This window comes from Rhinoderma darwinii, chromosome 4 (genome assembly GCF_050947455.1).
Source record: "Rhinoderma darwinii isolate aRhiDar2 chromosome 4, aRhiDar2.hap1, whole genome shotgun sequence".
Taxonomy (NCBI): Eukaryota; Metazoa; Chordata; class Amphibia; order Anura; family Rhinodermatidae; genus Rhinoderma; species Rhinoderma darwinii.
The window spans coordinates 181445831-181467496 of NC_134690.1; the positions used below are offsets into that span (position 1 = coordinate 181445831).

Here is a 21666-nt window from a genome sequence, read left to right on the forward strand (position 1 = left end):
AGTGCCCTGACTTGCATGCAACTCTATGTATTCTTCAGGACTGCAGCTATAACTCGATAGATAGAATTGTAAAAAATTCAAAAAGCCTGTGTGTATCCCTGAACTATAGGTTTGAAATAAACATGAATAACCAAACCTGAGCAAGTAAACTGTAAATTGCCACCTCACAGCTGAGATAACAAAAAGGATGAACAGAGCAAATGACAGACAACACAACAGCAAGTGGTACATTTCTTATGTTATTTTGTTATTCTTTAAAGGGAATGTGTTGCTAGAATTATTTTTTTCTTTTTCAGTTAAACAATTAGGGTATGTTCACACAGCCCATTTACGGACGTAATTCGGGCGTTTTTGCCCCGAATTACGTCCGAAAATAGCGCTGACAAACATCTGCCCATTGAAAGCAATGGGCAGACGTTTGTCTGTTCACACGAGGCGTAATTTACGCGCCGCTGTCAAATGACGGCGCGTAAATAGACGCCCGCGTCAAAGAAGTGCCCTGTCACTTCTTTGGCCGTAATTGGAGCCGTTATTCATTGACTTCAATGAATAGCAGCGCCAATTACGTCCGTAATTGACGCGGCGTTCAAGCGCCTGCACATGCCGTTACGGCTGAATTTACGGGGATGTTTTCAGGCTGAAACATCCCCGTAATTTCAGCCGTTACGGACGCCCTCGTGTGAACATACCCTAAGTATTTAAGTGATTACACGGTTTTAATTTTTTCACAAGTCAGGAAATATAAATTAAGATTCTAATTTATAACATTTCCATGTGCTGGCCACTAGAGGGAGCAGTTCCCAAAATTGCAGCATGGTCACTGTGGTAAAGCAACCTCATTGATGTATGCTGCAAATTTGGGGTGGACACACTCTCCTCTAGTCTCCTCACACAATCCCACCTCCCTTCTTCTCGCTAGTGCCAGGAGAAGGAAGGGTTTCAATGTCTTCAAACCTTCTACACTGTGCCGCCATTTTCTGAGCGACTGCACAGTGTAGGAGGATTAGATACAGGGCTCAGCAGACTGTATCACACGAACATACATGAACATAATACACACGAACATACATTACCTGCTCCTGCCGCCGCCTCTGCTGGTCTACGCTCCTATTCCTTGCGCCTTCGCTTCGTTGAACATATGGCCGGAAGCCGCGGCCGGAAGTAGTTATCCGGCAGCGGCTTCGCTTCTTTGAACATATGGCCGGAAGCCGCGGCCGGAAGTAGCTGTCCGGCAGCGGCTTCTGGTCCGCATGAAAATGGCGCCGGATTTCGCTCTACGAACGAGCTTAGATTTGGTCCGTGTGGGAGCGGCGCATGCGCCGTTCCCACACGGACGGCACACGCAACGGAGAATGGAACGGCTCTTGTTTGGATTCTCTATGGGGATGTATGTGCCATATTCCATCTCTGTATGTCTCGACACATACAGAGATAAAAATAGCAGCCCCCGTAGGGAAGTAAAAGTCAGAAAACATTAAAAAGTAAAAACATGAGAACGCAATTAAATAAAATTTTTGAAAATATTATACTAAAAGCAATAGGATAAAAAAATAAAATAAATTCATGACACCTTCCCCTTTAAAAGTGACTTCCACTTGACAAACACTTATACCACTTATGGTATATCAACTGCATATGCTATAATGTCCTATCATTGTAGGCTCAACTGCTTCACTTTAAAGCTCATGTCCAGTGATCGACGTCTTAGGATATGCGACTCCGTGTGTAAATTCACGTTTCTAATCAAGTGTTCCATACAGTTTAGTAGCTTCATTTACTTGCTGGCTGCATCCATTTATTTCAACATAGGAGCAGAGTAAGAAGACATGAATTACATGTCTGTAGAAGGAATTTTCTAGTTAAGAAGTCCTGTGATTACAGCAGCCTCTGCACATACTCAAGCAGGGCGAGAGGAGTGTGAACACGAGTACTAACTGGGGTAGAAGTGGCAAGAGTAATTGAGTTAGCAGGCGTGTAAAAATAGGCTCGACTACATTTGTGACACGGCAGACAATAACAGCTCGGTTAGTAAATTAGGACGAAGGTGATGCCTGTATCACAAATGGTTGATCTTTGAAGTGAAAGTTTCCATTAGGGTACTGCACTTGTTGATCTAAGACCCCAATGAAAGTATACTTTAACAAGACTATGGGCACTTTTGCACCCAACTATTTTTCTATTGTTCATTTGCTTCCTAAATGCAATATTAAGCAACTTTCTAAAAAGTCTTCATTAAAAATGTCCTACCATTTTGCTCCTGTAGATAACTGGCTGGGCTTTTGACATGGCAGGTTTGTGAACACCAGCTGTATAGAGACATGCTAGTTGGTTTAGTGACCGGTTCCCTTTAACTCCAGGTAACCACTAACATATGTAAAAATAATTTTTTCCATGTCAAAAAGGTGTCCATAGCCTTCAGGCTAGATACACAGTGTTTTGCTGTGTTTTTCAGTACGGCTAGAAGTTACATTAAAGTCTATAGTAACATATTAAATGCAATACACACAACTGCGTTTTGGATTGTGGTGTTTGAGGTAATGGCGGTTTTTTTAAAAACACATTATGCTCTGGGTATGTTGGTTTTTTTAGGCGTTTTTCCTGCAGGCTTCTTTATAGGACTTCAAAACCGCATGTACAAAATGACAAAACAAAAAAAGCCACTAAAAACACCATAACAAAAACGCATGTTACATTTTAATACAGCTAGCGTTTTTTAGAAAAGTTTATTGGTGCAGTTTAAAATTCCAGAAAATTGTGTATGTATAGGAGGCCCTAAGACAAAAGCCGACCTATAGGCTGGATTCACACGAGCAGGTTCGGTCCGTAAAGGACGGAACGTATTTCGGCCGCATTTCCCGGACCGAACACACTGCAGGGAGCCGGGCTCCTAGCATCATAGTTATGTACGATTGCTAGGAGTCCCTGCCTCGCAGCAGGACAACTGTCCTGTACTGTAATCATGTTTTCAGTATGGGACAGTAGTTCCACGGAGAGGCAGGGACTCCTAGCGTCGTACATAACTATGATCCTAGGAGCCCGGCTCCCTGCAGTGTGTTCAGTCCGGGACTTGCGGCCGAAATACGAATTTCTTCTGGATATACTACATGGTCCTTGGATCAGGATTACCTGCTGTGCACCCATTACTATAGTGGGATTTGCTATAGAGTGCTGCTGCTTTCTATCGATATCAATATACATTACCTCCAGCTAGGACGTGATGTTTATTCAGAATCCGGATACTTCTGTAGTGCCTCTGTGATATTTACATCAAGGCAAGCGTAATCTCGTTTGAAATGACAGGTTACATCGTAATCTCACGAGATCACGCTTGCCTTGCTGTAAATATCACAGAGACGTTACAGAAGTGACAGGATTCTGAATGTACATCACGTCATGGCTGGAGGTAATGTATATTCATTGTCATGACACATTAGTAGCGTTATAGTGTGTTTATGTGGCTGCACATAGCGATATAGCTATATCGCTATGTGCTGTGTAAATGAATGGAGAGAAGTGTATGACGCTGATTGGTCAGCGTCACACACTCCTCTGTACACTGCCCACTTGGCCAAAAAGTAAAACACGCCCAGTTGTTCATTAAGAAACTCATTAACATAAAGCTAATATAGGTCATAACTCCGTCAAAAATTATCGTTTTTCTAAATAAAAAACACTGCTGTAATCTACATTACAGCGCCGATCACATCATGTACAACATAGGCCACTTATAATGTAGTGACAGAGTCTCTTTAAGCATCCTGCGCTTTTGCTTTTCTTTTGGGAGCCAATAGATCCAGGTAGAATGGACTCATATTTTGTGTTTTTCCAAACTGCATATTTTTAAAAAGATGGAAAAAAAGTAAAAAAAGATTTAGAAACATTTCCTAGAACCGTTTCTTTAACCCCTGCCCGACCACTCCACGTAGATTAACCGGCTGCAGCGCTGGTCCTTGTGCCTGCAGCCCATTAATCTAAGTGTGCCCCAATGGAGCGCACAGGCATTCCCCACAGCCCAGCATCTCCCAGTACAGGCTGCTACTAGTAGCCTTATTACTGGGGGTAAACATCGGGTCGAATCACAGCGGTGATCCCCGCTGGTTAACCCCTTAAACGCAGCGCTCAATAGAATCGGCAACCCGCGGCGCTGTTGCGGGGGTGCTGATGGTTGCTATGGCAACCGGAGGCCTAACAAAAGGTCTCCAGTCAGCCATCTATGAAAGGCGATTAGGTCCTGCCAGAGGCAGGACCTAATAAGCTGCCTGTCAGTGTCAAACTGACAGGTATAATACTCTGCAATACATAACTATTGCAGGGTATTATAACAACGATCCAACAGTCGAATCTGCAAGTCCCTAGTGGGACTAAAAAAAAAAAAAAAAACTAGTAAAAAAAACCAAAAATAAAAATGTACAAAAAGAAAAGTAAAAGCTTGAAGTAATAAAATTAAAAATTGCCCTTTTCCCTTATAAAGTCCTTTCTTATTAGAAAAAATAATGAATAAAATATGCATAATTGTTATCGCTGCGTCTGCAATGGCCTGAACTATAAAAATACAATGTTCTTTATCCCGCAAGATGACCGCCATACAAATTAAAAAAATAAAAATAAAAAAAACAGAATAGTCAATTCTGACAATAGTCAATTCAGCTCCCAAAAGAATAGGGAACAAAAAGTCGCATGTACCCAAAAACAGTACCAATAAAAACGAATTTGTTCCGCAAAAACAAGCCCTCACACAGCTTTCTTGATGGAAAAATAAAAAAAGTTATGGCTCTTAGAACATGGCGACACAAAAACTAAATAATTTCTTTAAAACCGTGATTTTATCGTGCAAACACCGTAAAACATAAAAAAAAAACTATATACATATGGTATCACCGAAATCGCATCCACCCACAGAATTAAATATGCGTAGTGATCGCTGTAGAAAAAAAAAAAGAATAGAAGTTTTCACGGCCTAATTGCACTAAATTCAGCAAAAAACCTGTGGGATCAAAATGCTCACTATACCACTAGATAAATTCTTTTTAGGGCTGTAGTTTCCCAAATGGGGGTCACTTCTGGGGGGTTTCCAGAGTGTTGGTCCCTCAGAGGCGTTGCAAATGCAACATGACATCCGAAAACCAAATAGCGTTCCTTCCCTTCGGCCGTGTATCCAAACAGCAGTTTATTACCACATATAGGGTATTGCCGTAAGCAGGAGAAATTGCTTTACAAATCTTGGGGTGCTTTCTCTTTATGCCTTGATAATTTCTACGTTTCATTGGGAAAAAAAAAAACTTAGATTTCTATTTTTTGTGGGAGATGAGAGGACCCAAAAAAATAGCGAATCTGGTGTTTACGTTTTTTTTTACGATGTACACTGTGCGGGTTAAATAATGATATATTATAATAGTTCAGACCTTTACCGATGCGTCGATACCAAATAGGTTTATTTTTTTTACAATGCGCTAGGGGGAATCAAAAAGAATACAAAAATCAAATAGACATATGGGACATATTAATTAGTAACAATTTTGTGTGGCATTGCCATCTGTTTTACAAGCAGATACATTTAAATTTAGAAAAATGCAAATTTTTGCAAGTTTTCTCTAAAGTGGTGTTTTTCACAAATAAATACTGAATTTATTGATCACATTTTTCCGCTAACTAAGTATAACATGTCCCGAGAAAACAAAAGCATTCCCAAGTTATTACCACATAAACGGACATCAGATTTAAAAAAAACAAAAAAACGGCTGCGTCAACAAGGCGAAAACAGGCTCAGTCCTGAAGGGGTTAAACAAACACCCTAATAATTGCTTCCCTTCGGTTTCTTTCTCCCTAACCGTTATAAAACCTTGGCATTGCTTACAATCTAAGGGCTTATTCAGACGAACGTGGGGAACTTCGGACGTGAAAAACAGCATTTTTTTCACAGATTCCCATAGACAAGTCTATGGGGGGGGGGGGGGGTCTGTGAAAACGGAAGTAAATCGGACATGTTCTGTACTTCAATGGACCCTTCACATGTGTGAACGGCCCCATTGAAATACAAGCGTATGTGTGACGGAAATGGTTTTAACGGACATATGCGATGGGCTGCAGCAGTCACATGAGATGAAACGTCATCCCAGGAGGCCGGACTGCAAGAAGAAGGGGGGCGTTCTGGGCAAGTATCATTTTTTTTTTCCCCCCCGAAGTTATGATTTTGCTACGTCACAAAAGTCGCAACACTTGACTTTCGGTTGTGGGTTTTGCATCCCTATTGAATTCAATAAGGAAAACCCACAACAGAAAGTCAACAAAAATGCAGCATAGATTGACATGCTGCGGCATTAAATGCTGCACCGCAGGTCAATTTACTAACGTTTACACTGGGGGTTTTCCCTGCAGCGTGGGCATGAGATTTTCTAAATCTCATCCACTTTGGTGCTACTGCAAATGCTGCGGAATTTCCGCACAGGATTCCGTTGCGGAAATTCTGCAGCCTTAGTGCGCTTGCATACCCACTATTATCACGTGTGAATGGGAATGAATCAAACTACATTCTAAACGTAAAACAATAGGAGGAGTAGTTTACTCCAACTGCAGCAGTTGCCTATGTTGAATATTAAAGGGAATGTGTCGCGAATTAAACCCCCCTTTTTTTTTTTTTAAGTAAGTTACTTATTTCTATTATATTTTTACGTTTTTTGCTGTATTTTTTTTTTCTTACACATGGTGGAAAGTATTAAATAATTTGACATGTTTTCCTATGTTGGCCACCAGAGGGAGCACTTCCCAGAATTACAGCAAGGTGGATAAGGCAAAGCATCATGACTCACAGCTGCCGTAAATGTGGGAGGGAATCTCACCCCCGCCCCCCTCCTACAAGCCAGGAAAAGGTGTCTTCAAATTGCTAAGCAGTGTCCGGCAGCCATTTTGGGTGTGATTCTGCAGCTGGCAGAAGTTATAGGACACACCAGAGGGCTTAGGGTATGTTCACACGCTTACTAAACAAAGGGAAAACAGCTCCTGATTTCCAGCCATTTTTTAATCAAACTCGCGTTTTTGGCAGGGTTTTTTACGGCCGCTTTTGGAGCAGTTTTTCTATAAAGTCAATGAAAAATTGCTCCAAAAACGTCCCAAGAAGTGATATGCACTTCTTTTTGGCGTGCACCTTTTGGAAAACGGCCGCATAAAAAAACGCCCCTTGCAGAACAGAACGCCGTATTTCCCACAGAAACCAATGGGCAGATGTTTGTAGGCGTTCTGCTTCCGATTTTTCACCGGTTTTTCTGGACATTTACGGCCCGAAAAAGGGCTGAAAACACTGCTTGTGAACATACCCTTAGAATGATGAAAGCGAAGTGAACTACAGACACACACTCAGCTCTACTACACAGACACACACAGTCAGCACTGCTACATACACACACACACACACACACACTCCGCTCTACTACATCTGACAAGCTTAGCTCCGCACACCGTCTACACTGAGAATACAGGAGATATGGGAGGGATCCTCCAGCTCACCTGACACTTGGCATGTGTGTCGTGGACATCGCACAGGAATCTCGTGTCGGCACACGATGGGTGAAGACAGGCAAGGCAAAGGGTTGAATCCAGCGATGTAGAGGTTAAAATGGAAACGTTCCAAGTTTACTGAGTATCAAAGTTAAAATAGGGTCCAGAAGGAAGGAGTCCTGGTGTGCAGATAGGAGAGTGTCTCGGTCCAGTCTTGGGGCCTACGCGTTTCAGACGTTGTGCACGTCCTTAATCATGGCTATTTGGTGTTTGGAAACTGGGGCTCTGTTTTTATGTGTGTGAGTTCCGGTTTTGCAGCTCACATGCTTGATTGCGTTTCACGCTGGGGTGAGTCACTGGAGCGCATGCTAATGTGGTTTGTATATCCAGCCAGGGGTTACTACGTGGTGAACTGCATTCTAGAGGTATTATCACAGGAGAGGGGAAAGAAAACCTGAAAAACGAGAGCAAGCATGTGTTTATCTAATGACTTTAGGTTTTTACTCTCGTCAGTATTGGGGAAATTACACCAGATGAAATTTCCCCAATACTGACGAGAGTAAAAACCTAAAGTCATTAGATAAACACATGCTTGCTCTCGTTTTTCAGGTTTTCTTTCCCCTCTCCTGTGATAATACCTCTAGAATGCAGTTCACCACGTAGTAACCCCTGGCTGGATATACAAACCACATTAGCATGCGCTCCAGTGACTCACCCCAGCGTGAAACGCAATCAAGCATGTGAGCTGCAAAACCGGAACTCACACACATAAAAACAGAGCCCCAGTTTCCAAACACCAAATAGCCATGATTAAGGACGTGCACAACGTCTGAAACGCGTAGGCCCCAAGACTGGACCGAGACACTCTCCTATCTGCACACCAGGATTCCTTCCTTCTGGACCCTATTTTAACTTTGATACTCAGTAAACTTGGAACGTTTCCATTTTAACCTCTACATCGCTGGATTCAACCCTTTGCCTTGCTTGTCTACACTGAGAATACATCTAGCGACGGGGGGGGGGGGGGGGGCGGCCCGTCAGGGGTCACGAGAGCAGGGGTCTGTGAGAGAGAGGGGGACAGAGACACACACCTTACCTGCAGTGGAGCTGGTCTTCATAATGGCGCATGCCAACTCCCTACAAACCGGCTTCTCTGCTGTGTGACTCTGACCTGCATCTGCGCAGTACAGAGCCAGATAGAAGAAGTAATGGACGGCTGCCGTTCATTGTGCCCTATGCATTGAGCTGCCGTATTCCATCTCTGTATGTGTCGTTAATCGACACAGATGAAAAAAAATGGCAGCCCCCATAGAGAAGTAAAAGTATGAATACATTAAAAAGTAGAAAGTGACACAAATAAATAAAATGTTTGTTTTTACATTAAAAGCAATATAATAAAAAATAAAATAAAAAACCATGACACCTTCCCTTTAAAGGATAGCCATCTGTAGCAGAAGGATGTCAAACCAACAATATCGGAATGAACAGCAGAAAAAAAAATAGTTTCAAAAGCTAAAAAAAAGAAAAAAGAAAAAATAAGACATACTTCGGGTTTATTTTTTCACCTCGGCCTTGAAGCGTATCAAGCATTTCTTCTCCTTTAAGTACTAATCGGACCTTGTGATTTTCATGATCAAAGGCAACCAACATGTACTCCACCTGATGAAATAAGGACAAACATTTTTATTATTTATGTATTTCGAGCGGTTAGAATAATACAACTTAAACGGTCACAATTTTTGGAGATACAATCAATGTTATACTAAAATATATTCTCATGAAAGTGTTCAATTAAATGTCCTTTCGTGTCTCGTGGAGTCTTTTTGCAGAAACATTAGCTATGTCTAAGGGAACGCACACACACAAAACATTACAAGTGGCTTTTTTTCTGGCGCAAAAAAAACCAAACAAACGAAAAATCAAACACTACAACCAACAAACTTTTTAGGATGGGAATGCGTGGTGTGGCTCCATTGAAAGTCTATGAGGCTGATGGAAACTGCTTGGCTGTTTTGGTCAGCCACATAGACTTCGAATGGAGTAGTGTCCCCATTCTGGGGATTGTTGGGGTCCCACTGGTTGGACCCCCACCAATCTAGCATTTATCACCTACCTAGTAGATAGGTGAAAAAATGCTGTAGGCTGGAAAACCACTTTGACACAAGTGTGTGAATGGTTAGATGTGCTGCAGCTGAATCCCCCTCCTCCCTGTCCATTTCTCTAGATGGATTTTGTTTTTGGATACAGGAGTCTTCTGAGCAATTTACAGGGAGCCTGCAGACAGGGAAAATGGGACTACATGTTGGAATGAAAGGAAGATGCCACTTTCATCATATTTTAAAGTTTCATGAATTCACATGTACTAAGGAATTATGCAAAAATAAAATATAGGTATACTTAAAGGCAACGTTACTTTGACATTTGTAAACTGGATACTACGATGAACGATACAGGAAGCTAGGACAGAGCAGCTCATATAGACAATTATAGGCACGGTGTACGAAATAAATCTGTTAAAGAGGACCCGTCACCTCTCCTGAAATGTCTATTTTAGTCAAGAATTCATTCCCCGTGAAAAAAATTCCAGAGAATCTTTTCTTAAAACTCTACAGAAATTTATGAATAAATTGCCGACTGGGCGTTACCAGCTGGGGCAGTGTCCCTACACAAACTATCAATGTCCAATCAGTGCTGACAGGGTGAGGGTAAGGCTACATGGAGCAGCATTGGCCCAGCAGAGATGTGGCCAAGAAGTGTGCCAGCATCGCTGTCAAATTGCTAGTTAATGGCTGTACGGTGTTGGGGGTAAGACCACTGGTTACCTTCAAAATCTTGTTGCCATAAGGGTCTATTCATCATCAACACCATTTTACTGGTAACCAGCAGTCTTACAAAACACAGCTTCCAGCCACATTCTGTCCAGGTCAATGTTATTTTGTGGGGCTATACCCAGAGTGTGCGTAGGGGCACGTCCCATTGACAAGGGGAATGGTACCACCCAGTTGTATTTAAGAGGAATAACAGGAACGGCACAATGCAGAGTTTTACGAAAAGATGTTCCAGAATGGTTATTTCCTGGGGAATATAAGTATTTACTAAAATAAACAAGTCAGGAAATCTGACAGGTCCTCGATTAAGTTCTTAGCTTTGCCTCTACTGGGATTCGAGATTATTAAGCAGTTGACTATTAGAAAATTTTTGGTGTCGGATTAAAAAGGATTTAACAAGGGAATCAATTTCAGGTTAACTGAACGTCAAAAGCATTAGCAAAAGACTGCAAAATATCAAGGGAAAAAAAAAAAAAAAAAAAATAAGGATTTGCTTGAAACGATAAGAGGAGGAATATTAAGAAGCATACCATGGTGCAGCTTCCAAGTCATATTGGCTGTCACAATGAACTCTGGCCACTGTCAAAATCCCAGATTAGCTCTAAAATAACATTCCACAAGGCGTGACATGCTATACAAACAATATAGTCCAGCGCGGTGAGAAAGTCTGCCTAAAGTCTATCGATTGCTGAACTTTATTACTGCGTGAACTCATCTACGGTTAAATGAAAACGTGTTTAACCCCAAGAACTAAACTGCCTTCAGTAACTCGCGCATTACAGGACTATGAAGATTTTTATTCATCCAAGCCTTGGCATATCTCGTTGCACCAAGTTAAAGGGAACCTGTCGCCAGCATTTCACCTATTAAACCAGCAATACCTGTTGGTAGTGGGTGAAAAATCATTTCTATATAACCTATAATTATCTTCTTAGTCGGCTCTGTAGCTTTAGTATTCAGTTTAGTGTTCTCTAACCGTATGCTAATGAGCAGAAAAGAGTCACATCTTCATTCCTCAAGTCTTTCCGAGTTTACCCCGTCGCCTTACTTTTGATTGACAGCTCTTTGCCTTACCCCAGCACACAAAATCCTGCGCTTGTGCATTCATGTCCTCTTTTGGTGTGTGCGCACAAAGGGACACCGGATTATTACGATAAAAGGCGCAAAATGTTTGCAGGCCGTTATTTACAGTCGGAGAAGGAGTTTAGGAGAGGGGATAACGGCAATGAACTTTTTATAGCAGCGGCCAGTGAGGGATAAGTAAAGTTCAATAGGTGAAATGCTGGTGACAGGTTCCCTTTAAAGAGGCTCTGTCACCAGATTCTCAAATCCCTATCTCCTATTGCATGTGATCGGCGCTGCAATGTAGATAACAGTAACGTTATGAGCTATTTTATATATATGCAAATGAGTTTTGAAATGGACAACTGGGCGTGGTTTTTTTTCGTATGTCCAACTGGGCGTGTATTGTGTTTTTAACTGGGCGTGTTTACTTGTTTCACTAACTGGGCGTTGTGGAGAGAAGTGTATGATGCTGACAAATCAGTGACCAATCAGCATCATGCACTCCTCTCCATTCATTTACAAGCAGCATCACGTTCTTACTAGAACGATGTGCAGCCACATACACAAGTGTCCTGATAATGAATACACATGAAATCCAGCCTGGACGTCATGTGTACTCAGAATCCTGACACTTCTGAATCCTTTCTGTGAGATTCCAGCAAGGGAAACAAAATCTCGTGAGATTACGAGGTAAACGAGACTTAGTTTCCCTTGCTGGAAATCTCACAGAAAGGATTCAGAAGTGTCAGGATTCTGAGTACACATGACGTCCAGGCTGGATTTCATGTGTATTCATTATCAGGACACTTGTGTATGTGGCTGCACATCGTTCTAGTAAGAACGTGATGCTGCTGTGTAAATGAATGGAGAGGAGTGCATGATGCTGATTGGTCACTGATTTGTCAGCATCATACACTTCTATTCACAACGCCCACAAGTAAACACGCCCAGTTAAAAACACAATACACGCCCAGTTGGGCATACAAAAAAAAAACAAAAAAACACGCCCAGTTGTGTGGCCAAAAATGAACGTTTTTAAAAAAAAAACAAAAAACGTCACTGTTATCTACATTGCAGGGCCGATCACATGCAATAGGCGATAGGGATTTGAGAATCTGGTGACAGAGCCTCTTTAAAACCATGAGAACACCAGTAGAATTGTAAATGCCCTAGCCACGGTAGCCTCTTCAATATTAGAATAAAGAACATAGTGCACATAATAGTCCAGTTACACGGTTTAACACGAGTGCGCGCCCGTCTAATGCGGTCAAGGATCTACACATTTTGCATGGCTCTTCCTAATGTTATATAGAACTATATACCTTTACTCAATATTACACATCTGAACAATGAACCTCACTATAGTAACAGTAAGTTAGCGGGCAGCTACATATTGTGTAAACAGAAACGCTAATGGTTTAGGGTTGTCAAGATAAGTCTGCTCAATAAAGGACAAATTTCAGGAGCAAAAAGGTAAAATATTTCAGTAAGTTGGTGGAGGAGGGAGCCAAGTTCAGCTTCTAGTGTAGAATATCTACAACAAATGAGTCACATTTTCTAAATGTAATTCATACACAAAGTAACAAAAACCCATACACCATGTAAGCCCAAATGGCTGCGGCATCATGCGGCCATTGAAGGGTCAACACATACTACAGGTAAAACATGGGGTATTTAAAGGTTACCCATTATTAGCATTGACGCCCCTAAAGAACCGCCACTGACTTAGGTGTAGTGGAGTAGTTTTCTAAACATGCCCCTATAAGTATTAATAGTAGCTGCATTAGTTAAAAGAAGTTGACTGCTCGGCTGAATAGTCATAGTGAATGATCTCTGAACACATCCAATCTGGCTTACACACACGCGCACGTTTTTTTTAAACCACAGCTCGTCAATTTATGCAGCGGAATATCTGCATCTTTGCTTCGGTTTTTTCCCCATTGCAACTTTTACCCCCCCCCCCCCCCCCAATACACAAAACTTTTGCAGCGAAAAAGGTGCGCTACCGCCACAAAAAAAAACAAAACAGCCACGCTTTTTGTTTGAATTAAAAAAAAGTCTATACTTACACCCCCTAACGTTGTCATAGCAACAGCTCCTTGTTCTCCAGGGTGTTCTCTGTCCAGACCAGCCTGCTAGGATGACGGTTCATCCCATGTGACTGCTGGAGCAAATCACAAGTTGTAGCGGTAATATGGGCTGCAGCTTCATCACAGGAGACTGGGGTGCATGTAGACCAGGGGGGCACGTCACTTTGGCAACACCAGTACGGACTTTTTTTCATGCTATTCTTTCCACATCTGCAATTCCGGACCAAAGTCTTCACCACAATTTGGTGCGGTCTTTTAGATAGAATTTCCTGCAGGCTCTACGCTGTGTACTCTTAGGCCTCATGCACACGAACGTGCTTTTGCGGCCGCAATTCTCCCGAAAACCCACGGGAGAATTTTGCGGCCCCATTCATTCCTATGGAGCCATGCACACGACCATGGTTTCCACGGAACGAGCATGGCCCATAGCAAATAATGGCTGCGGCCACGTGCACGGTACGCGATTTGTGGGCAGCTCGCGGGTGACACTCCGCACCCGGCCGACCAGAAAATCAAAGCCGTGTACATGGCTACGGTCGTGTGCATGAGGCCTTATGTCATTGATGAGTAATTTCTCTGGTATTGGCCAATTTTTGATATACAAAAGGTTTGGAATCTTCTTAAAGGGATTGTCCAGTCCCTAAAAATTGATTGTCTATCCTCATGATATCTGATCGGTAGGAGTCAAACTGCCGGGACCCTCGCTGATCAGCTGTTTTAAACGGGCCAGAGTGCTCATACGAGCGCGGCTTCCTCTTCATTCCGGATATATGTAGCGGCAGTTCATAGTATTACAGCCTTCTCCCATTGAAGTGAATGGGAGAGGGCTGTAATATTGTGAAACGCTGCTACAAGTGCGTTGGTGATTCACAGCGTGAGCAGTAAGGCAAATAAAGGGAAAGCAGCACTCGTGCGAGCGCTGCGGCCCCTTCAAGACAGCTGATGGGCGGGGTCCCAGCAGTCGGACCCGACCGATAAGATATTAATGGCCTATCCTGAGGAACGGCCATCAATTTTTAGGGACTGGACAACCCCTTTAATGGAAACCACGCTCATTCCAAGAATTTATTGTCAACTTACAATTTTGAAGTTGTTTTACGCAATACAACTAGATCTTCAAAACGGTGAGGAACTAAAACTATATTTTACATTAAATAACTTTCCACTACATAATGATTGGTTTACTTTATTATTGTGTGCTGGATACCTAAAATATCTATCAATCAGCCAAGACTGAAGAAAAATAGGTAAGCATCACCCATACATATTAACTTAAGGATATGTCATAAATGTCAGATAGATGCAGATCCCACCTCTGGGACCAGCACCTATCTTTAGAACGGGGCCCCCTAAAGCCCGTTGTACTGCTCTGTGTTGTGGCTGAAGCATGTGATTTCAGACCATGAATTACAAAAACAGCGTAGCTCGCTGAGCTTCGTTGTTTCCGTAACTACCATTTCGTTCTATGGGAGCTCCGGAAACCACATAGCTCAGCGAGTTATGCTGTTTCCGTTACTCCCGACCATGTAAATCAGGAAGTGGCCGGGAGGCAGGGTGAGCACTAAAGGCTAGAACGGGGTTTAGGGGACCCCGTTCTGGGGGTAGGTGCGGGTCCCAGATCTGGAACCCGCATCGAACTGACATGTCCTGTGGATAGGTCATAAATGTCTCTGATGGGAAAGCCCCTTTAACACGTTATAGAACAATTAACATCTGAGGCCTAATATTTTTAACAAATCAGGGGTTGCATTTGTGAACCAGCTTTGGGCCCCAAGTCTGAGAACATAGTATTATCTTGAGGTTAAAGAGGCTCTGTCACCAGATTTTCAAACCCCGATCTACTATTGCAGCAGATCGGCGCTGCAATGTAGATAACAGTAACGTTTTTCTTTTTTTAAAACGAGCATTTTTGTCCAAGTTATGACCATTTTTATATTTATGCAAATGAGGCTTTCTAAAGTACAACTGGGCGTGTTTAAAGTTATGTACAATTGGGCGTGTATTGTGTTAGTTACATCTGGGTGTGTTTACTTGTTTTACTAGCTGGGCGTTGTGAATGGAAGTGTATGATGCTGACGAATCAGCATCATCCACTTCTCTTCGTTAACACCCAGCTTCTGGCAGTTCACAGACACAGCGTCCGACGCGATGAAGTTCCTGTGGGAGGAAGTGAGTGACGTCACAGCGTGATCTCGCGAGATCACGCTGTGTGTCTGTGCACTGCCAGAAGCTGGGTGTTAACGAAGAGAAGTGGATGATGCTGATTCGTCAGCATCATACACTTCCATTCACAACGCCCAGCTAGTAAAGCAAGTAAACACACCCAGATGTGTACACACAATACACGCCCACTTGGACATAACTTTAAACACGCCCCGTTGTACTTAAGAAAGGTTCATTTGCATAAATATAAAAATGGTCATAACTTGGCCAAAAATGCTCGTTTTTGAAAAAAAAAAACAACGTTACTGTTATCTACATTGCAGCGCCGATCTGCTGCAATAGGGGTTTGAAAATCTGGTGACAGAGCCTCTTTAACAGGTGGGGTTATAGAAAAAAATAATAATAATAGGCAGTTGGAAAAGCAGCCAAATTTTTTGGGTGGAACATATTTCTATGCTTGAATTTTTTGTGGTTTGCAAAAAGGCAGTTAGCGGCAATTGCTAGACTAAGTTTGATAAAACTAGGAATGTTGGCGAGTACGATCGCTCAATAGTGACATCATTGTTTTTTCGTCATTAAAATTGTGCTGTAATCCTCTGGTGCGTCTAATAGTCTGAATGCAGGCAGAAACTTCTGTCAAATATGACTGCGCAGTGAGAAAATAACAGACATTTGTACACAGTGTACAGAATCTGTGCAGGTTCTGATCTGCAAGGACCTTCTAGCCACGCCCCCTCCTATCAATGGAGTGGCAAGAACAGCAGATTCATCACCATTAACCCCTGCCTCTCCACACCTCTGCTGTCTGGTGAGTTCAAGGGAGGACGCTATAGCAACCAATACCTTGCATCCGTGGCTGGCATACCACCTGAAATTTACCCATAGGAGAGGTACAGTCTAATACAAATTATGGGTGTGTCTTATGGTCCAGTGCATCCTTTAGTCCGAAAAATACGGTAACTTGTTTCGCCTCTGTGCTCCAGTATAGGAGGCAGCCAAGGACAAGACTACATGAAAGTACTGATAAATCATGGGATTTGTTAACAAATACACTTTTATTGTACACAATGAAAAGATTGTTAAAATCTCTGAAAACAACTCTTTAATTATAATCACATTTGAAGAACTACTGTCTTCAAAGAAGCCAAGAGCGGAAATAATGGAAACCTGGCATCTGCAATAGAGGTCAACTAATACACCGCACTTTATTAGCCACCAATAGTATAAAAAGCCAGATCCTTTTTTAATGAAATAAAATTCCACTGAGTTTTAACCACTGATGCTCAGGCAACATTTTGAATATACAACACATTAAATCCACAGAGCCAAATCCAGATCTTGGAATGGATGGATGTACAGTGAAGGAAATAAGTATTTGATCCCTTGCTGATTTTGTAAGTTTGCCCACTGTCAAAGACATGAACAGTCTAGATTTTTTAGGCTAGGTTAATTTTACCAGTGAGAGATAGATTATATTAAAAAAATAAAGAAAATCACATAGTCAAAATGATATATATTTATTTGCATTGTGCACAGAGAAATAAGTATTTGATCCCCTACCAACCATTAAGAGTTCAGCCTCCTCCAGACCAGTTACACGCTCCAAATCAACTTGATGCCTGCATTAAAGACAGCTGTCTTACATGGTCACCTGTATAAAAGACTCCTGTCCACAGACTCAATTAATCAGTCTGACTCTAACCTCTACAACATGGGCAAGACCAAAGAGCTTTCTAAGGATGTCAGGGACAAGATCATAGACCTGCACAAGGCTGGAATGGCTACAAAACCATAAGACAGACGCTGGGTGAGAAGGAGACAACTGTTGGTGCAATAGTAAGAAAATGGAAGACATACAAAATGACTGTCAATCGACATCGATCTGGGGCTCCATGCAAAATCTCACCTCGTGGGGTATCCTTGATCCTGAGGAAGGTGAGAGCTCAGCCGAAAACTACACGGGGGGAACTTGTTAATGATCTCAAGGCAGCTGGGACCACAGTCACCAAGAAAACCATTGGTAACACATTACGCCGTAATAGATTAAAATTCTGCAGTGCCCGCAAGGTCCCCCTGCTCAAGAAGGCACATGTACAGGCCCGTCTGAAGTTTGCAAATGAACATCTGGATGACTCTGAGAGTGATTGGGAGAAGGTGCTGTGGTCAGATGAGACTAAAATTGAGCTCTTTGGCATTAACTCAACTCGCCGTGTTTGGAGGAAGAGAAATGCTGCCTATGATCCAAAGAACACCGTCCCCACTGTCAAGCATGGAGGTGGAAACATTATGTTTTGGGGGTGTTTCTCTGCTAAGGGCACAGGACTACTTCACCGCATTAATGGGAGAATGGATGGAGCCATGTACCGTCAAATCCTGAGTGACAACCTCCTTCCCTACACCAGGACATTAAAAATGGCTCGTGGCTGGGTCTTCCAGCACGACAATGACCCGAAACATACAGCCAAGGCAACAAAGGAGTGGCCCAAAAAGAAGCACATTAAGGTCATGGAGTGGCCTAGCCAGTCTCCAGATCTTAATCCCATCGAAAACTTATGGAGGGAGCTGAAGATCCGAGTTGTCAAGCGACAGCCTCGAAATCTTAATGATTTACAGTTGATCTGCAAAGAGGAGTGGGCCAAAATCCCATCTAACATGTGTGCAAACCTCATCATCAACTACTAAAAATGTCTGACTGCTGTGCTTGCCAACAAGGGTTTTGCCACCAAGTATTAAGTCTTGTTTGCCAAAGGGATCAAATACTTATTTCTCTGTGCACAATGCAAATAAATATATATAATTTTGACAATGTGATTTTCAGGTTTTTTTTTATATAATCTCTCTCTCACTGGTAAAATTAACCTTGCCTAAAAATTCAAGACTGTTCATGTCTTTGACAGTGGGCAAACTTACAAAATCAGCAAGGGATCAAATACTTATTTCCTTCACTGTATGTATTTATTTGGTACTTGTACAAAGTAGAAGCAATGATACTTCGCAAAGGAATCATAACATTTGTTTATAATGGATGCTATTCATTTCTATGGGGTTCAAACCCATGCCACCCATGCCAAAGTGCTCTAGTTTTGCATTAAAAAAAAAAAAATGGAACACGGGGAACAGCATTAAACTAATTTATTTAAAACTCAACTTAATTTAAGTTATTTAACCCCTTAAAATCCAAGCCATTTGTTTTTCACTCCCTGCCTTCTAAAAGCCATAACTTTCTTATTTGTCCGTCAATAGAGCGGTGTGAAGGCTTATTTTTTGCAGGAGGAGTTGTAGTTTTTATTTTCACCATTCAAAGTACCGTATAATGTACCGGGGAAACAAAAAAAAAAAAAAAAGCTTTGTGGGCTGGAATTGGAAAAAACTGATTCCTCCATGTTTTTTTGGGTTTCGTTTTTATGGCTTTTACAGTGCGGTGAAAATGTCCACTTAACTTTATTCTGTTGGTCAATACAATTACGGCGATACCAAAACTATTTTGGTATCGCCGTAGTAAAATAGTTTTGTCTGAGAGCTGTAACATTTTAATTTTCTAGTCGATTGAACAGCGTGAGGTCTTTTGTTTTGCTGGACGAGCTGTAGTTTTTATTGGTACAATTTTTTGGTACATATGACTTTTTATAAATTTTTTGAAGTGCTAAGGTGACCAAAAAAAAAAAACAGCGATTCCAGGGGTTTAAATTTGAGATATATATATATATATATATATATACACACACACACAATTTATTTTTTCCCTCTACTTAAAACTTCCTTTAACTTTTTACATCAGGATTTGAACCAGCGATCGTCAGATCTCTGGCACAATACACTGGGGTTTTAAATAAAAAACATTAAGGCCGGATTCACGGCCATGAAAAGAAGTCTGTGTATCAGATGACTTTCCCGGCCCGACCACGGCACATGTGAACAGGACTCCAGGCATCAGTCATTTAGGCTACATTCACACGACAGCAGGAAAAAACAAAGGCCATTAAAATCTGATCAACTGTCAGTTTTTCATGGTTGTTTTGAATCAGTGTGTCACCAAATTTTACTCCATTTCCAGTCCATCTGTCCATTTTTTATGGCCATTAAAAAAAAAAAAAAAAAAAAAGAAGGATTTAAATTTGTCAGCGTATTTTTTGTCCCAACCCCTGAAAACACCAGTGCCCACATAGTGCCACAGTGCCCACATAGATATTGCTACATTGTCCATGTAAATAATGTGAAACTCCCCATATAGTGCCACAGTGCCTATCTAGATAGTGCCACACCCCCCTGTAGAGAACACCACCTCTGTAGCTCCCTCTAGGAGCAGAATCCCTGGCCAGAGCGTTGCTGACGCTCTGGCCGGGGATTCCGCTCTTAAAGGGAGTCCCTGATGTCTGTCCATATATGGATACTGACAGCCTGTGTGATCTTTCCTTCATGAACATTTTGAAGCTTTCCCACCCCTGCACATTCTGATCTGCTGTGAGCAGAGGACTGATGAATCTGAGCAAAATGGTTGGGAATATTTTAATGAAGCCTATTCAGAAAATATAAAACAATTCAGTGCAAAGATGTCCATTGCCTTTAAAGGTGCCCACAGACATTAGATAAAGTCAGCAGATGTTGGGGGAAAGGATTGGGCATGTTGGATTAGAATATGCCTCAGAGCAGGGGTCTCAAGCAAGCAGCCCGCATGCGGCCCCTGGGGCTGTCATTTGCGGCCCGCGGGACACAGAGCCGCTAGTATCGGCTCTGCTCAGAGAATCTGGAATTCCCTGACATCGCTGTCCACATATGAACAGCGATGTCTGGGGCTTCCCCAGAGCGGAGTCCTGGGAAGAGCGCTAATACAGGCTCTGCTCCGGGACTCTGTGGAATTCCCTGACATCGCTGTCAACATATGGACAGTGTGTCAGGGTCTTCCCCAGAGCAGAGTCCGGGGCACTGCTGTGGCGGCATCTACGGGGGGGGCACTGCTGTGGCAGCATCTACGGGGGGCACTGTGGCACTATCTAAAAAGGGGCTGCCCAATCTGGACATGTGCGCTAACTGAGCCGCCGGACTGCATTTAGCGACATTTAAACTGGAAAGCTGGATTGTTGAAATAAGCACGTGGAGAAATCTCTCACATTTTAAACCTAGCTGTATGATTATAGTCACATAGTGTTATAGTAGTTCAAATAACTAATTGATTAACAATAATTTTGTATTGCATCAAATTTAAAAGTAATGCGGCCCGACCACTTCACTTTTTTCTATATGCGGCACACTTACCCAGCCGAGTTTGAGACCCCTGCCTTAGGGTATGTTTACACGAGTCATATTGCCTCCGCAGGTTGTTTTTGGCCGTGCAGTTTTTACAGGTGAAAAATGGCAAGTAAATATGTATGACATGTAAAAACCACATAACAAAACCAGGGCAAATCAAGATAAGCCGCTGCCCAATGTGTCTTATAAGCTTCAAGAGGCTCTGTCACCAGATTGTGCAACCCCTATCTGCTATTGCAGCAGATCGGCGCTGCAATGTAGATTACAGTAACGTTTTTATTTTTAAAAAACGAGCATTTTTGGCCAAGTTATGACCATTTTCGTATTTATGCAAATGAGGCTTGCAAAAGTACAACTGGGCGTGTTGAAAAGTAAAAGTACAACTGGGCGTGTATTAGGTGCGTACATCGGGGCGTGTTTACTACTTTTACTAGCTGGGCTTTCTGAAGAGAAGTATCATCCACTTCTCTTCAGAACGCCCAGCTTCTGGCAGTGCAGATCTGTGACGTCACTCACAGGTCCTGCATCGTGTCGGCACCAGAGGCTACAGTTGATTCTGCAGCAGCATCAGCGTTTGCAGGTAAGTAGCTACATCGACTTACCTGCAAACGCTGATGCTGCTGCAGAATCATCTGTAGCCTCTGGTGCCGACACGATGCAGGACCTGTGAGTGACGTCACAGATCTGCACTGCCAGAAGCTGGGCGTTCTGAAGAGAAGAGGATGTTACTTCTCTTCAGAAAGCCCAGCTAGTAAAAGTAGTAAACACGCCCCGATGTACGC

At 42.4% G+C, this 21666-nt stretch overlaps 1 protein-coding gene across 1 annotated transcript in view; it reads right to left on the reverse strand.

Moving 5' to 3' along the window:
• GCLC (glutamate-cysteine ligase catalytic subunit) overlaps positions 1-21666 on the reverse strand; it is a 52348-nt gene that overhangs the window by 19088 nt on the left and 11594 nt on the right. The window contains exon 2 of the mRNA XM_075861957.1: positions 9038-9150. Within this exon, the coding sequence (XP_075718072.1) occupies positions 9038-9150 (113 nt within the window). The remainder of the gene's footprint in view (positions 1-9037; positions 9151-21666) is intronic.